The sequence below is a fragment of the Canis lupus genome, chromosome 1 (genome assembly GCF_011100685.1).
Source record: "Canis lupus familiaris isolate Mischka breed German Shepherd chromosome 1, alternate assembly UU_Cfam_GSD_1.0, whole genome shotgun sequence".
NCBI lineage: Eukaryota > Metazoa > Chordata > Mammalia > Carnivora > Canidae > Canis > Canis lupus.
In genome coordinates, this window is record NC_049222.1 from 103,812,773 (window position 1) to 103,830,002 (window position 17,230).

General features: G+C 61.1%; 2 protein-coding genes across 7 annotated transcripts; one reads left to right on the forward strand and one right to left on the reverse strand.

The window, feature by feature from the left end:
• Nucleotides 1-191: 191 nt before the first annotated feature.
• On the forward strand, nucleotides 192-3,259 carry LENG1 (leukocyte receptor cluster member 1). Its single transcript, XM_038527870.1, has 4 exons — nucleotides 192-383; nucleotides 1,281-1,460; nucleotides 2,086-2,348; nucleotides 2,967-3,259. The coding sequence occupies exons 1-4, from the start codon at nucleotides 252-254 to the stop codon at nucleotides 3,238-3,240; spliced, it is 849 nt and encodes a 282-aa protein (XP_038383798.1). The 5' UTR covers nucleotides 192-251; the 3' UTR covers nucleotides 3,241-3,259.
• Nucleotides 3,208-16,429, reverse strand: CNOT3 (CCR4-NOT transcription complex subunit 3). Of its 6 annotated transcripts, none has more exons than XM_038527800.1 (18): nucleotides 16,188-16,429; nucleotides 12,631-12,708; nucleotides 12,450-12,517; nucleotides 12,132-12,206; nucleotides 11,920-12,009; nucleotides 11,645-11,773; nucleotides 11,448-11,543; nucleotides 10,243-10,465; nucleotides 10,014-10,147; nucleotides 9,644-9,700; nucleotides 8,072-8,459; nucleotides 7,871-7,994; nucleotides 7,196-7,394; nucleotides 6,148-6,247; nucleotides 5,841-6,006; nucleotides 5,470-5,602; nucleotides 4,744-4,869; nucleotides 3,208-3,572 (listed from the first exon to the last, which is right to left on the reverse strand). In XM_038527800.1, exons 2-18 carry the CDS (start codon nucleotides 12,653-12,655, stop codon nucleotides 3,474-3,476), a joined length of 2,232 nt encoding a protein of 743 aa, XP_038383728.1. In that variant the 5' UTR covers nucleotides 12,656-12,708; nucleotides 16,188-16,429; the 3' UTR covers nucleotides 3,208-3,473. The 6 variants fall into 6 exon arrangements, with proteins under 6 accessions (XP_038383728.1, XP_038383725.1, XP_038383724.1 ...); XM_038527797.1 differs by having other exon boundaries at nucleotides 5,841-6,039; nucleotides 12,631-12,705; nucleotides 16,188-16,426; XM_038527796.1 differs by having other exon boundaries at nucleotides 5,841-6,039; nucleotides 16,188-16,426.
• Between the last annotated feature and the right edge of the window lie 801 nt (nucleotides 16,430-17,230).

A 17,230-nucleotide genomic window follows, 5' to 3' on the forward strand; every position in this document is an offset into this window, starting at 1 on the left:
AGCGGCCGCGTCCCGTAGCTTCAGGGCGGGGACAAGTGATTGGCTCAGGACCTGGTGAAGAGGCGGTCTCCAGGCTACACCAACCCGAATTCGGCATCTCAGCCAATCAGCGCTCGCTACGGACTTGGAGGGGCGTGGCAGCCAGCCCAGGGCCAATCCGTAGCTGAGGCAGGAACAACAGGGAACGGCATCCTCTCGCCAATAGAAAGTGCTCAGAGGTGGGCCTGCAGTCGGTGGACGGCTACGACGCCATGAATATCTTGCCCAAGAAGAGTTGGCACGTCCGGAACAAGGACAATGTCGCCCGCGTGCGGCGTGACGAGGCTCAGGCCCGAGAGGAGGAGAAAGAACGTGAGCGGAGGGTGCTGCTCGCTCAGCAGGAGGTAAGCCCCGAGTGCGGTCGGACGCGACTCCCGGGCCGAGCGCGCAGGCGCGTGGGGGAGGGGCCGGAAGCGGGATGGCGCACACGCGCAGTGCCTCCCGTGAGGCTGGAGGAGCTGGGCGCGGTTGGAAACGCAGGGGCTCGCCTGCGCGGGCCCTACCTGAGGCTTCCCCACCTGGGCCTCCCCTTTGCCCTGGTTTCCGCCACTCGTTTTGCGTGAGGCCGGGGTGTGCCTGGCTTAGAGTAGGGGCTGCTGAAAAAATGAATCCTGTGCAGTTCAAAGAAACGCAGACCCACGTTTAGTGTTCCTGCCCGACCCCTCTGGAGCGTCTGCTGTATGCTCGCCCCGAGCAGAGCGCTGGACCTGCTCTGTTCGTGCCCAGAGGGCACTGCCCTCCGCTGTGCAGAGAAGTGGGACGTACCCATCCCCCTGTGGGGCCAGCCCTCTCCCCGCGGCCCCCAACCCCGGGGGTTCTCGGAGTAACTTCTAGCTTCTAGTGTGCACGGAGTTTGAAGTTTGTTAACGAATCTGGCCCTCACCGCTGGCCGGGAGGTGGTCTGGGCTTTTAAAGCTCACTTTGGTCAGCAGATTGCACGTGGTCGAGGGACAGTGATCTGGAGCCTTACTGTATTTCTGGTCGCCTGCTCGCAAATTTTGGGCTGCCTTCCTAGCTGTTTTTATTGTGCCAGCTGAGGTTGGGAAACCCTTCTGGTTCACCAAAGGCAGCGTACAAACCCAGGTGTCACCTCATTCTCCCATCCTCTCCCCCAGGCTGGGTGATGCTCTGATGAGCCCTCAGCACCAGCACGGGGATTCTCTGTGCTTGGCACCGGTCTCACAGTTCTTGGAGGCATGGCTAGGCAATGAATGCTCTGCCTGTAACTTTCTTTCCCCCAGGCCCGCACAGAATTCCTACGGAAGAAAGCCAGGCACCAGCACTCGCTACCTGAGCTCCAAGCAGCAGAGGCGGGAGCCCCCAGTTCTGGCCCTGTGGACCTATTTCGGGAGCTGCTGGAGGAAGGGAAAGGGGCGACCAGAGGCAATAGAGAGTATGAGGAAGAAAAGCGACAGGAGAAAGTAAGCTGCGCGCCCCCCCCACACCCGTCCCTGTCAGTCAGGGGTAAAGTCTGGGGTGACTGATGGGAACAGAGAGGTAGGGTGGGGATGAAATGAGCTGACACAGAGAACTCAGTACTGGAACACAGCACTCCCAGTGTGGGTTATTGGCACCCTCCCTGCAGGGGCTTGGAAGTGGGTGCACGGCACTGTCAGGTACAGACCCCTTGGGCTGATGTCAAGACCCTGTGGAGGTGTATTAGGAAGCTTTTTCATCTAAATCAGAACCTGGGTCCTGTCACTTACCCACTTTCAGGGGTTCCCACCAAACTCTGAACTTGCCTTTGTCTCGCCTCACTCCTTTGCCTTGCTGGCGGGCTTTCAGGTTCATCTTTAAAGTATCTCCCCAAAGATGCTGCCTCTGAACCCTAAAGCAGCTGCACCCTGTCCTTCCCCCTTGTGTTTTTTGTTATTGAATTGACACTCTGCCCAGTGCAGGAGGCCCACCTGTCCTTGGAAAAATGGCTGAGTTGACTCATGCTGCTTCTACCTGTCCAGGAGCCTGGGGGATTCTGTTGTCACAGGTAGGGCTCCCTGAGTGGAGACATCGCTGACATCCTCAGTTCCCTCTTTCTGTCCCCCTCAGGAGAGGCAGGAGAAAGCTCTGGGCATCCTGACCTACCTGGGCCAGAGTGCAGCAGAAGCCCAGACTCAGCTGCCTTGGTATCAGCTACCCCCACGGCAAGGGGCCCCCCAGCTCAGCCCAGGTCCAGATGAAAAGATCAAGAACCGCCTGGACCCTCTACAGGAGATACAGAAGCACTTGAGGAGGAAGAGACGGCACAGTGGGGACAATGGTGGCCATGGCAGGAAGGGGAAGGAGAAGCCTGAGAAGCAGCGGCCTGAAGTGTAAGGAAGTGGGCAGCTGCATTGGTGCTGTCAGGGTGAGGGGCTGGGGGCCTGGGGAGGCGGCTCGCCACGTGTGGCTTTGGGGCTCCAACGCCCTAGCAGGGGGTCTGCAGAGGCAAGCTGGTTTTCCTGAGCCCCTGTGACCCTTCACTCAGCCTTGATTGTCCAGTGGCTTCTAAAGAGACAGGGCGTGAAGAGACACTGTGGTGACTGGGGACGTAACCTTGTTTCAAGGTTTTCTCGCTTCTATGCAAAATAGCAATAGATGAAACCCACTGACACAAAGCTTTCTGGGGTCTAGTTTGAGAACCACGGGGTCAGTCAGAGCAGGTTTGTGTCCCAAGGAGGACAAACCTGAGCAGGTCTCCTAGCTCCTACAGAAGGAGAAACTGAGGTCCTGGCTGTGCTCATCATCATAGCTCATGATTTGGAGGGGCATCAGGGGCAGTGATGGCAGTCCTGGGTCCTTGCACAGCATGAGGCCAGCTTCCTACCCACAAACCTCTCAGACCAGAGCAGGTAGAGGTGGACGGGGTTCCAGGTGGGGCAGCTCCTTCTTGGGGGAAAGTGGGACCTCTAGGGGCTATAAGCTTTCTGACCTGAGTGTTCTCCCCCCAGACCCCCATCCCTGGACCAGCTTCGAGCTGAACGTCTTCGGCGGGAAGCAACAGAACGGGCTCGGGCAGAGGCCCTGCTGGCACGAGTCCGGAGCACAACCCCCCAGGAGGAGCAGCCTGAGGAGGAGACAGATGAACGGCGGAGGCGGTACAACTCCCAGTTCAATCCCCAGTGGGCCCGGCGCCCCACCAGCAAGACCCCAGCGCTCACTGACTCCTGGGGGGAGAGGAGAGGCCGCAGCTGCCAGCCGTCATATAAAACTATTTATTCATAAATATTTTCCAAAATGAAAATAGGTTTACCAAAAAATGTCCCTCACTGGGGAGGGGAGGAGGGGGCAGCCCTCGCCCCCGGGCCCCCAGGGTGGGGCTGCTTCCTGGGGGTGAGGGCTGCCCCAAGGCCTGGGGCCTCCCCCAGTCTTCCAGGGCCGGGCCCTAGCCTGGGCAGGGGGGTCAGCATGCGGGGGGGGGGCGGGGGGGCGCGCGGGGGTAGAGGGAGGGCCCGGTGTCACTGGAGGTCCCGGTCCTCCAGGTAGCGGTACTCAAAGGTGAAGCCTTCCTTCTTCCGCTGGCCCCACTTCTCGTAGTCAAAGTAGATGTAGGTGCCCTGCCCAGGGGAGAAGGTGGTCAGTGAGTGGACGAGCAGGTGGCCAGGAATCTGGGCCGGACCGACAGACAGAGGAAACGGATCTCTGGGCCAGGGACGTGCCAGGTACCAGGCCCAGCGGCCTGCATGCACGTGCCAGCTCCTTCCACCCTCACCAGGCTCTTTTTGGTCAGGAAAAGATTCTCCTGCCCCCTTTAAAGGAACCGGGGAGGCAGAGGCGCACCAAGGCCAGCATGGGGCCTCAGTCCCCCGCACATTTACACAGCATCTGACTTCTCCCGAGGGCTGCGGCGCTTGAGCACAGGAGCTGGTGCTCAGCCCTCGAGCTGTGTGCTGCTAGCATTGACCTTCACACAACCCCGAGGCTGTTACCCCATCCTAGAGAATGGAATAGGCTGAGTCTAAGTCCAGGCACGCTGTTGGGATAGATGTTTTATTGGTGACAGTGGTGGCGTGGGTGTTTCTGAAGGAGGGAGGCCTTGCCGTGGACTTGGAGGATTACTTTGGCCCAAGCCAGGATAGAGAGGGGAGTCTGCTTAATGTCAGAGAGGACACGGGGAAAGGGCCGGGTCTGCATCAGTATCTGAGATGCTGCAAAGAACCTGAAAAGAACTGAGGGGAGGGGACCGAGTTCTCTGAGGATAGAGGCCTTGTTCAGAACTTGGCATCAGGCAAATATTGGGTAGAAAAAACCATTGTGGAACACAACAATTAGAAGTTATCAGAAGCCAACACCCCCATGGTACTACAGAGCGGGCACCACAGAGTACTCACATGTCATTAACTCATCTAATCCTTGTAACAACTGCACACATGGGGTTTGTCAGCTCGTGTTTATACATAAGGGCATGGAGGCAGGTCCAAGCGACTTGCCCAAGGTCACCCAGCTGGAGCTGAATTCAAACCCAACACAGCCTGGCCACAGAGTGTTGTGCAACAAGTAGGAAGTTCTGATTTTCACCATGTGGGAAGGTCATTAAAGAATACAGCTTCCCTGTTTGTGTTTGCCGAGGAGCCCCTGATCTGCTGGGTGTGAGACGATAGGCCAGGTGCCTCCCCGGAGGACGGGACACCATGGTGATGCCCCAGGGGAGGACCAGCAATGGGGCCGGAGGAAGAGGACGACGACCACGGGCCTGGGGGTGGGCAGGGCACAGCGAGGGGCCCTCACCTGCTCAAACTCATCTGTGATGGTCTTGGGCTCCTCGTGCCTCTGGAACCACATCATGTACTTGGTGTGGAACCGCCACGACTGCTTCTTTAGGGCCTTGGCTGCCAGATACTGCGCCTTTGTGCCCTGGGGGAGGAAGGGAGGAGCCAAGGATCAGGGGGCCCCCAAACTGGTGGGGGCAAGGGGCACAGGGCATCAGGGCTGACCCGGGCCCCGCCGTAGACCGAGGGTGGGCTGGACAGTCCAGGTGGAGATGGGTGGGGACACAGAACATACCACTGCTGGTCAGGAAGAAATAGCTTTCAGAGAAGCTTTGAGAAGGAAAAGAAACTACTGCGTGTTGAGAGCAGGCAGTTCAGGAAGCTTCCCAGGGCAGGATGAGAGTGGGGCTGGTTCTAACTCCCTGGGGTCATGCAGAGGGGACAGTTCTCTAGTGGCCTCCAGAGGCCGTGACTGCACTGTGACGGATACCGGGGCACACCCACAGGAGGCCGGAGGGGCGGGGGCTCCCAAGCCCCCACAGTGGACAAACCTAGCCTGAGCTGAAGTGGGGATGGGGACAGGTTTGCCTGGGGGGTGAGGGGAGGGCAGGACTGGGGACAGGGAGGGGGTGCGGTCCCTGTGGCCGCAGTGGGGCACCCACCTCACCCCTCCAGCCCGAGGGGGGACGGCGGCGGTGGCGGCGAAGCCGGGGGGCCCGAGGCTGCCCCGGGGGCCCTGCTGTACCTCCAGATAGTAGAAGATGAAGAAGAGCGTCTCAGTCGACAGGCGCTGGTAGAACTCCACGGTGTCCGAGTGTGGGGGTGGCATCTGGTGGTGGTAGGGGGGTGTCGGGCAGGGGTTCCGGGGGAGGTACTGCCTGTGGACGAGAGGAGGCTTATTCTAGTGCCTGATGATTCCCACGGTCTCGAGGTGGGGGTAGAAATCTAGACCTGATGTGACCACAGCCGCCCACCCCACGGATCAAGGGAGCTTCCAGGTACCCATCACCCCAGCATGGAGGACCAGCAGCAAGCTTCACACAGTGTCTCAGGACTGGGGAACCATACCCCCCCATCAGGGCTGCCTCCCCACGCTCAGGGGTCTTGGTCCCTCACCGGATCCGCTCGGAGTCTGAGGGGTGGGGCATATGGTGCCAGGCGGCCTCTTCCATGGCCTGCTGGTAGAGCTGCTCCTTGGTGAGGGGCACAGGCCCCAGGGGACACACGCCCAGCGAGAGCGGGATGTTCACTTCTGACAGCTGCAGGGGCGGCTGAGCTGAGGCTGGTGGGGCGGACGTGCTGCTCAGGATGATGTCTGCAGGGCGGTGTGGGGGGTGTGGCAGGGCCAGGCCCTCCGGTGAGGCTGGAGTGTGCCGTTACACCTGCCTGGCCGCCCCCGCCCCCGCCTCACCCAGACCCTCACCTCGCTCGGTTAGGTGCAGCGTTGGCACAGGATCCTCGATGCCGGAGCTGATGGCTGCCCGCTCTGCCATGGACTTGAGAGAGCTCAGAGGTTCCGGGGCCTGTGGGGAGAAGACAGCTGCTACCCATGCTGCTTCCCCCTCTGGCGGACGCTTGGCTCAGCCAAGGCTACCAGTTCTTCACCAAGGCAGCTGGCAGTGGGGAGAAAATCCGGATGTTGGGGCATAGGCAGCATCAGAGGAATGCCCGGTGAGCAGGGCCCCTCCCGAGCCGGACCATGACCGCGTGCTGCACATGGCAGACCAAACTGTGGTGCATGGATGCGGCACCACCACTGCTCAGAACATGTGGTAGCACACAATTCTCATACCCACACTAGCACCCACTCTGCTGGCGGCCATGCCATGGGAGGCTGCTGTGGGGCAAGGATCTGCACGTACCCCAGCTCCCATGGCAGCCATCCCAGAATTCTGGCACAAGAGAACCACTCCTTCCCTTAGCCTGTCCTGCTATGGGGACCTCACCGGACCCCAGGACCCCCATCACTCCCGGCTCAGAGGTCTCTCCTTAGAGACCTTGCTGGGCCACCTCCCCAGGTTCAGTATAAGACATTTCTATGGCTCCACAGCACGTGCTGCCCTGCCCCGTGCAGTCACACGCAGCTTCCCGTACAGAAGGCGGGACCTGGGTGTATTCACCCAGCATGAAATGCATCCCAGAGTGGGCATCAGTGTTTTCTCAATTTAGGCGGTCCCTCGGAAGGGAAAAGGATGGTGGTGAGCTGGATGATGGGTGTCTGAAGGAGTAAGCAGAAATGGGGACAGAGATGATGGGAACCCAGAGTGCAAGAGGGCAGGTCCCAACAGGAGCACAGGAAAGTGTCCCAGAGGGCAGGATGGTGGAGGAGCTCAGAGACCAGGAGAGAGCGCAGGCAGTGTGGAGAGCACACCAGAGCCCCCCAGAGGAGTTGAGGGTGGCAGACCTGCAGGTTGGGGGACAGCAAATGTACAGGAGGACGGCAGGACAAGGACACAGCAGCTGGGGCCCACCTTGATCTCTGGGGCGGTGCTGAACTGTGGAGGTCCGTTGAGCAGGGCGCCAGCTGCCTTGGCCTCACTGAAGCTAGGTGTTGGGGAGCTGGGAGGGTTCACGGGAAGCGGCACCAGGAGGCTGGGTCCTCCTGTATTGTTCCCTGAGCCTGGGGCCACACCCCCAGCCCCTGCAGGGGCTGCTGCACTGGGTTCCTTCCTGGGCAGCAGAGAAGGAGAGAGGGCTCGGTGCTCCAGGGACGAGTCAGGCCGCGGCGACGGCACATGGGGTGGGGAGCATGTGGGAGGTGGATGTTCCACTTAGGTGCATGGACACAGGGCAAGTGCGTCCATCCCTTGGGGCAGCCCACCCAGAGCCTGGTAAGGAGGCAGACCCAGGGAGCAGCTCTTCACTCCTCCCTTTCTTGGGGCCATCTTCTGAGAAAGGTCTGACCTGAGGTATGGAGCGGCAGCTCTCTGAGGGGAGTCAGGTGAGCCTGAGGCAGGTCACCAGAAAGGGGACATATGGAACTCTGTGAGCACTCCCAATCAACCAAGGAACGTTTTAAAACAGTCAAAAGGGCAAAGCTAGGGGACTGGCGTATACGATGTTCTGGCTGGAAAGAAGTTGGACACGACACCCAACCCAGTGGGAGAAGTCCTGGCAAGGACAGGGGCTGAAGGCCAGACACTCACGAGGTGCTGGGAGGTGGGTTGTGGGGACCTGATGGGGGGCCCAGAGCCTGGCTGCTGGCACCACTGCCCCCACTGCTGCTGAGAGCCACCTCTGCCGGGCTGTCGGCCACCACTGAGCTATAACCTGGGGGTGGGAAGAGAGAATGAAAAGAGGCCAGCCAATCCCAGACCCCCCCAACCCCCTGCAGTCCTCCCACTTACTGGTGGCGCCGTTCTGTTTGCCAGCACCTCCACCTCCACTGCTGTTACTACTGCCACTGCCGCCACTGCCGCCTCCACCACTTCCCCCTCCCCCACCGGGCTGGACACTGGGAGGCCGGGGCTGGGTGGTGCTGGACCCGCTGGGGGCTGGTGGGGCCACGGCCTGGGCGTAGGGGGCAGGGGTGCCGGAACTGTGGCTGGGAGCTGGGCTGGCCTTGGGGCCCAGGGCACTTGTGGGCGCTGCTGGGGTGGAGGCCCCATTGTTGCCAGGAGTGGTGCTAAGGGCAGAGGTGGCAGGTGGGGGGCCAGGTGGGTAGCTGGGCGGCACGGCCGGAGACTGAGGATGCTGGTTGCTGTGGACAGGCTTAGAGCCATTTTTGGCTGGAGACTGCAGGTGGGAGAGAAGAGGATCAGGATCCAATTGACCAGCAGGTCTGCTGAGCCTCCCGCACATGCTGCCCGCCCTCCCCCCCGCCGCCCCGGCACCCCTCCTCCAAGCTGGGCTGCCGTCCTCACTGGGCCTGGCTGCCTGAGCTTCCTCCCCCTGCTGACCTCAGCCTCAAGGCTTCAATAACCACCTTCACACCTAAGACACTCACATGCATCCCAGCCCCCACCCCAGCTCCCCATGTCCTACATGGACGCCTCCCCACAACATCCGGTGGGGGTTTGACACACAACCAGGGTGTCGGTCACAGACACCCATCTGAGGGCAGGGAGGTAACTAAATGTCCTCAGTATGTAATTAGTCCAACCAGCTGAGTCCAAGAGAAGAAAAAAAATCTAAATTGGACAGCAGTCCTGAATGTCACTTCAAGGGTCACAAAAGCTACTTGAAGGGCTGCTGATGACCACTACCTAGAGAGCAGAGTGACACGCCCAGGGCACAGTGGCAGCTAACTGCTCCCCACACCTCACACATGCCACATGTCAAGGGATTATGAGACCAACTGGTTCCTGGCCCCCCCCCCCCCCAGGGCCTACAGCAGCCCTACCGGTGCCCTCCCACCAGGCTCCTCCCTAACTAGGACCCTGGTTCGAGGACCAGCTCCCGTCCCAGATCCACAGGGTTCACTGGGGGAACACAGACGGCCTGAGAAGTGCCTCCCCTCTCGGAAGTCCATGATGTCCATCACTAGCACAGCCAAGACCCAGGACAAGGCCCAAAGAGGCCCAAAGAAACCCGTGTGACTTCTGACTGGTCGTTTCTCCAGCTGGTGGGGCCATTCCACAGCCACTCCACAAGGGGCGGGGTGGGGGGCGGGACCCTCGGCCTGAGCCAGGTGGGTCATCTTTGGACACCACCCACCTGTCTGCCCGCCCCCTTCTCCCCACCTGGTAAACCATAGTCTTCCCCCCACGTCACGGGCAGGGGTCTCTCTGGAGCAATGTCTCCTGACCACCCAGGCCAGGCCACTACTCCATGCCACACACTCAACCACAGCACCAGCCACCTGCTTGCCTGGCCCTCCACACCTGCCCTAAGTAAGGCTACTGGCCTTCCTTGGGGTGCACTCAGGCCTTTGTGAGCCCTGGGAGCCAATGGCAGACTGATGTGCCCGTCACACCTACCTGGCTGACTTCGCTATCTGTTGAGCGTCCTCTCTTCTTGTCATCTTCAGAGTTTTCCTGAAGTGAGAGAGGAGCAGTCGGAAACCTGTGTGACCCCTAGGGCCCCAACAGAGACTCCAATCTCTGAAGCTCCCAGGGCTGCTGCGGGACCTATGCCCTTAACCTCATCGGGGGACCCAGGGTCCTTGTCTCCTGGGAGCCAGCACCCCCTGCCAGCGTCTCACAGGCCTGGCAGCCTGCTCTCCTCAGGGAATCCAGTCCTGGATCCCTGCCTGAGCCACCCCCCACTGCCTGGCCTCTGCCGCATGCTCCAACCCGTGACACCAAGACCCCACTTCCTTGGTTCCCCTCCCCTGGGCTGCCTCCTCACCGTGGTGCAGTTGGCCGGGCTGGGTGGGATGGGAGAGCTGGAGGTGGTCGAGGTGGGTGTGCTGCTGGACTGGTTGAAGATCTCATCCTCCATATGACTGTGGCTGGGGGGGGAGGTGGCGACCAGCGCCTGTGCTGTTGGGAGCAGGGAGGGGCATGCTGAACAGGCTCGGGCACCGTCCCACCTGGCCCTCACTGCCCCATGCCCGTAGGCCAACCCCGGGCCTCACGAATGTCCTCGAGGTCCAGATCGTCATAGAGGAACTCGTTCTCCTCGAAGTCAGGGTCCTGGGACGAGTCGACATAGTACTCAACGTCATCCTTGATCTTGCGAATGGCATCAACAAGGATAGAGTCGTTGTCCAGCATGCGCAGGATGGTCTCCAGCATGCGCACGTGGTAGCGGTGCTTCTCGATGTGCCGCTTCAGGCCCTCAATCCGGTCCTGCTTCTGCTGGCGAGCCCAGGGCCAGGCTCAGGGGCTGCAGGGCACCTGCCCAGGCCCCTCCTGCCCCCGCAGAACCCGTCCTCAGTCCCCGACCCCTGCAGAGATGCAGGAGGCTCCACTCCAGCCCCTCCTGGCACGGGCAGTGTGGAGTCTGCCCGCCCCGACCCCTCAAGGACCCTCAGCTCCCACCCAGACATCCCTGGAAACCTCCCAACAGACCAGAAAGCCCCATGCCTCCTACACTGTGGCCCTCCCTGCAGCTCCCGACAGCCCAGATCTCACAACTGCAGCCTACCCCACCCCGCCCCATCTTGCTCTAACGGCAAATGATGATGCCTGTTTGCAGCAAGCTTGCTGTTTATGACCACCGTCATCTTTGTCCTCACAATCCCCACCCCTAGGGGTCCAGATTCAGTAGCTTGGCTCGGGCTCTCCAGCCACCTGCCCCTCCTTCAGTTCTAAATATCCCCATCCTTTCCACAAGGACCTGTTGTGGCTCCAGCTTCCCAAACTCCTCGGAGTCTGACACCCAGATTGGGCACCTCTCCCATGCCCCCTGCCCCTGGACCCAGCTCTCCGCTGCCTCTGCCATCAAGTACATGTCGTTTGCATCCCCCTGAATCCACACCCTTCAGCCCTGGAGTTCTGGAATCTGGGAACCTAGAGCTGGCTCTGCCCTAGATGGCTCTTCTCAGCCCAAATGAGGCTTGCCTCTCCTTACTGCCTCAGGACCTGAGCCTTCTCGGAGCCAGGAGGCTTCAGCTCTCAGACTTCTCCACCCTGTATGGCTATCTGCTCTCACCTAGTCTGCAACCCCAGCAGAACCCAGCATGTTCCCCCAAACCACTCCCCCTTTCCATGGTGCCACTGCTGACCAAGGCTGGAGCCCTGACACTGGCTCACAGACAGGTGCTACCCCCAACGGGCCACATGCCTCCCACTCGCCAGCTCATCTCTGTCCCCTGGGTGCAGTGTCCCCCCTACTCACATCCTTGTCACCTTTCTTCTTGCGCGTCTGCACAGACAGTGACTCCACTTCACTCTCAAACTGGTCCACCTGCATGTTCAGGGTGTCAATGGTGTTCTGGGGGAGAGGGAGTGGAAAGGCAGCTGGTCAGCAGGTCTCCGTGGATGCCTGGAGGTTAGGGCCCCAAAGGTCACCTCCTCCTCTCTTTCCTGACTCACTGTGAGCCACTGGCCGACCTCCTCCTTCTCCTTCTGGGCAGGGTCCACCTTCTGCGCCAGGCCCAGGCCCTCCTTGCTGTAGGCTTTAGTCTTGGTCTCTCGCTCCACAACTTTGAACCGTTCCATTTGCTGTGGAGAGCGCAGTTGGCAGGAGATCCCAGCCCATCACCTCTCCCCTTAACCTTGCTGGAGAAACCATCCTCTTCCAGAGACTTCTTGGGCCCAGGGAGTCCGGCCACCTCCCACCTCTCAGGTACCAGGCTCTGAGCTCCTACCGTCTCAATGAGTTTGCGGTTGTCTATGAGCTGCCTCTTGTCCTTGATCTCGTTGGATGCTACCCATGTCTTGATCTGGTCCCTCAGCCGCTGCAGATGGGGAAAAGCAAGAGTCACATTGCCTCAGGACCTGGGCACCAAGGCTGCCAGCCCCCTCCTCCCTGTTCCCTCTGCCCTCAGGATGCAGGAAGCCGGGCCCCTAGGCCCCTCACTTGAAGCTTCTTAATCTCCTTCTTTAGATCAGCTTCATACTTTTCTTTCTGGTTCGCGTTGGCTGCATTGTGGAGCTGCGGGATGAAGGGAGCCCAGGTGTCAGTGTGGGGCTTGCCATCCTAGTGCCCATTCTAGTGGTGAAGCTCCAGCCTCTGAGGAGTATGGATGCCCCCACCCCCATCTGTCTCAGAGCTGCTCCTTCCGTCCTCAGCACCAGACCCACAGCCCCTCTCCCTGGCCTACACCCAGAGACCCTGAGCCTTTTCCCATGCTCTTCTCCTCTAAGACCCAGACTGTTAAGGCCCCAGGCTCTGTACCTTCTGCCAAATATCCTCAAACTGTTCCACGCCCTCGGACACCTTCTTGAGGCAGCGATCAATCTCACCTGGCCAGGGAGGAGAGGCTATTAGCACCTTGCCCAGGCAGCAGGCACCCAGTGGGGAGTTCTGAGGATAGTGGGCACGAGGCCACACAGGCAGTGGGCAGGGAGACCAGTACCTTGGAGTTTGCGCTTGTCCGCCATCTTCCCTGCCCTACAGACGCACTCTCTTCATACTCTCTTAGAGACGGACGCTGCTGAGAGACAAGGAAGGGGGACATGTTTATTCCCTGTCTGTTCCAAACACAAACATGACGGGGCTGGGAACAGGAATACATGGGATGGTAAAGCGAAGATGCGTTCACTCTCTGATGAGAGATGAGGCCAAGTTCTACTTATGCTGCCCTGACAGCCCACTGCAGGGGTCTGAACACTCTGGAAGTTTGCTGAAACAAGGAAACAAATGTACTTTTCGTGTACCTCCGACCCAGGAAGTGGGAAGTACCCAGAGCACGGGATACTTTCTCACCAGATGACAGACATTTTAGAGCAAGAAGTCAAGCAGCCCATGGCTGAGTGCTGGGGATGAAGGCCCACAGAGGGGCAGGGCACACAGGTGTCTAGACTCCTAACTCGGGGAGGTTAGCCCTCAGACAGGTCAGAGACAGTTTTCAGGGAGAAAGTTCAGATGCTGTGAGAACTGCAGGGGAAGGAGGGGGAGCAGCGGGAGATGGGAAATACCTGGAATCAGGAACAGCTAAACCCACCCGTCGTGACAGGACTGGGTCCCAAACAGAAGAGGGCCTTACACCACCAAGTTCATTCCAGAACAGAATCCTTAAAACACAAGAGACGGCCCAACCCAAAGACACCGATACCAAGATTTAGACACATGGGAGTAGAAAGCATCACCCCCGGAGGGCCAGGAAGGTGGAAGGGGACCACAGCTATGAGAGAGCCATCTGTGCACTCGAAGGAGTTAACGTATCAGATGTGGTGGTAACACAGGTAACACAGCCAGGACCAGGAGAGAGGGGCATCTTCACCCTAACAGTCTATGCAACCCAAAGGACGCTGAGGTCAAAGGGGAGCCACCAGGAGCTCTGGCCCAAGGAAGCCACAACTTAGGGTCGACACCAGGATCAGGGAGGATCCACGAGCCTTGCAGGAGTGTTATGCCAGAGGTCACTCCCCAGAGAGGGGGTCTCTCCTGAAGTGTGGCTGAGACAGGCCCAGGGCAGGGAGCCCAGGGCAGGAAGCCCAAGAGCGGCCTTACCCACAGCCAGGACGGACTGCCTCACCAACAGCCCTATCCAACAACACTTTCTACGATGACAGAAATGCTCCCTATAAATGCTACCTATGTCTCTAAATACCACTATGAAAAACTAGAACTTTGCATTTTTATTTCAATTACACACAGCTAACGGCTAGCGTATGAGAACACGTATGAAAGCACAGGGCATGAGAGTATGCTGGAGAAGGACCAAGGCCCCAAGGCTGTCTGCACCAGCATCCTCCGCGAGAGCCCATTCTGGACACTGAAGAGCGGGGGAGAGGGATGTCACAGCTCAGACTTGAGGGAGCATACATCTCCATAAGAGCCAACCCAGATGATGGCTCCACCCTCGGCCCCAGGCCAGCCGACACACCACAGTGGGGCCAGATCCCCACACAAGATCCCTCCAAAAAGGAGGCAGCCAGAGAAGCACCTAGCAGACAGTTGCACAGAGAGGACCAAACTGAAATGGAAGAGCCTTTGGCCTGGGAGCTTGGGAGAGGGCCAGGACCCCAACACAGGAATGCCTCTTACTGCCCAGGGGCAGCCCGGAGGGAGAGGATGCATGCCACAGCTCAGGGGGGAGGTGATACCCCAAGAGGGGAGCAGACTGTGGCAAGTCCTGAAGGAGTGAGAAGCATGGTGCCAGGGGAACAAGAGACCTCACCCAGGAGAGGACATCTTGGGCCCAGGGAAGACAACCCTGGATCTGTGGGAGGCACCAGGGCCCAGGGTACTTGCACCTTCTGGGTACTTGCACCTTCTGGGCTGGGTGCTACAGTGGACAGGAGCCTTTGCTGTGGGAGCAACAGCCCCTGCCTTTGAAGAAAGATGCTCTCCCTCCCCCACCCTGAAACAAGGGACCAGAGATAAAGAGAACTGGAGCCTGGGCCTTGAAGTGGAGGTGCCACAACGGAAAAGCCCCATTCTAATAGAGCTGGGAACCCCCATGGCTCCTGGGGGATCCTCAAGGAAAAGGTAACCACAGTAGGCCCACCGAGACAGGGGATCTCAGGCACCAAAGAGCTCCCACGCTCATAGCAAAGTGTCTCAAACATAACTGAGGAAACAAGAAGCCCTGGCCCAAGAGGCTTCACCAAGTCTCATCCCTCCCCAGGAGCCCATTCTGGGGTTGGGGTAAGTAGTGCGCCAGACCCATGGGAGGCAACAGCCATTTCAATGCAGGACCAAAATGACAATCATGGACAACCCCCAAAACCTCAGCTCCGGGGAAAGGGCACAGTCACAGAGAGGCCTTGCCGGGGACCCGGGGAGGAGGGCAGAAAGCCTAGTCCCTAACCCCGGGGGCTGTCACAGTGGACCAGGAGCTTTGGCACACTGGGAAGTGACGCTGGAGAGCAATCCTTAGCCCAGGAGGCTGCTGACGGAGCCACACAATGCTCCTGAGACCCTGGAGGAGGGACATGTAGAGCCTAGGGTGCAGGTAGTCACCCCCCCCCACACACACACACAGGGAGGCTGACACCAAGGATGGGGGCCTGGGAACCCCACCCGGGGAAAAGACTACAGCAGAGGAAACTCCGTGCTTCGCAGACTGACAACGGCGAGGGTCTCCCAGCCGCTGAGAGGGTGGAAGCCTTAGAGCCACACCTGAGAGCATGCAGGAAGGGGCAGAAGCGCTGCCCTGTGCACCTACACCTAACACGGGCCAGGGCCCACCGGGGCAGGAACCCGCTGCCTGGGGGAAGCAACACCGAGAAAGTTTCCTTGCCCTGGAGGAGAAAGCACACCCCCCAGCAAAGTGCACATGTCTCATTGGTAGGGGAGCCTCAGCCCTAGGAGGCCTCAGGCTCCCAGGGGTCCCCGGTACCTGGGAGTGGGGTGCCGTGTGCCCGGGACCCAACACTGCGGACACCAGTAGGGACCAGCACAGACGCCGGGGGGCGGGCCGGGCCACGGGGGGGTGCACTCCACCAAGGGCTGATGGGAAGGGGGCACGCTATCGGCACACCCAGGTCCGTGGCGGGCGCCCCAGACCCGCGAAGCCGAGGGAGTGGGAGTGACATCACCCGGCCCGAGGGGCAGCGCAGGGGCTGCCCCGGCCGCCCCGAAGGCGCAAGGCCCGGGCCCCCGACTTTCCGCTGCGGGGCAAACTTTGGCGGAGGCTGCCGGGGGCCGGCGGCGGGCGGTGCAGGGGGACCTGGCCCCGGGGTGGAGACCCCCTCCCCGAGCCGCCGCCCCCGACGCGGAAAGGGGCGGCCCCGCGCGCCCGCACCACCGGACCCCCGCGGGGGACCTCCGGCGCCGCCGCGGGGCGCGGACGAGGGGGGCACGGGGGGCGGGGGCAGGGCGGCGGGCGCCGGGGCCGCCCCTGCCGGGAGCCGGAGGTCCGCCCGCGGGGGCCGGGGGTGCGGGGGCGGCCATGTCGCGACAGGCGGTGGTGGCGCCGGGGGAGGAGGGGAAGGGGTCCGGCCCAGTCGAGCCTGACGCTCTCACCACAGGAGCTGGCGCCGCCGCTGAGGAGCGTATCGCGACAGGCGGGGGAGGCGAGCACCCGCCGCCTTTTTCTCGCGCCCCGGGCCCGGGCGCTATCGCGATAGCGGCGCGAAGCGGAAGTGGGGTGGGGGGGAAGTGGGCCCGGGGTTGTTCTGACGACGGGGTCGGGGCTCAGGGGAGGCCGCGGCGTCTGCCGATGGCTCCGCGGAAGCTGACCGGGCCCGGTCCAAGATGGCGGCGGCGGAGGAGGCCTCCCCTCCTCTCTTCTCGTCTCTGGCGCCGACCCGCCCCCGAGCCCCGTGCACAGGCCTGTGATTGCTCCGGCGGCACGTCGCTCTTGCCCTTCGGTCGCACCCTATTGGTCTTTGGCCAGGACGCAGCCGGCCCCCTCTCGCCGATTGGGCAATCCCTCCAAGGCGCGGCGTTCGATTGGCCTCCCGCGCAGGCTACTAGGATTGGCTCAGGTTTTCCTCCCCGCTCCTCCTCCTCCCCGCCTCAGGGCACAACACGCCAGCGCGAGGGCCCGCGCGTCCATCAAGACGCCACTGTCGTGCTGATTGGATACACCCGCCCCCCTCTCCTAAACCAATTGGCCGCGGGGAGGAGCCAGGCTGATCAGGGGCGGGAAGTCGGGCGTCGAGTTTAGGGCCGTTTGTAATTGGTTGTGAGGGGATCTTCTGCCCCGAGGCCATTGGTTGGCTCCGGAAGTGGGTGGGGAAAGCGGAGGCAGGCGTGGAGCGTGGGCGTGAAAGGCCTTACACCTAATGGGAGGAGGACAGGTGCCGAAGTCGCCTGCCAATTAAAGCTGCGCTGGGCCACGGGGCGGAGCTGGGCCGGCGGGCCCGCCCCTCTCCGCTCGTTGGCCAGGACAGCTGTCGCTCACCGCGGCCAGTCCAGGGGCGCAGCGAGGGGGCGGCACCGGCCTTCGCGGCGTGTGAAACCGGGCGTAGCAGGCGGGCTTGGCTCCCGGGCGCGTAGTGCTCCTCTCGCTGCCTGTTTGGGATTCTCATGTTTCGGACTCAGGGTTGTAGATCGGAGGAGGG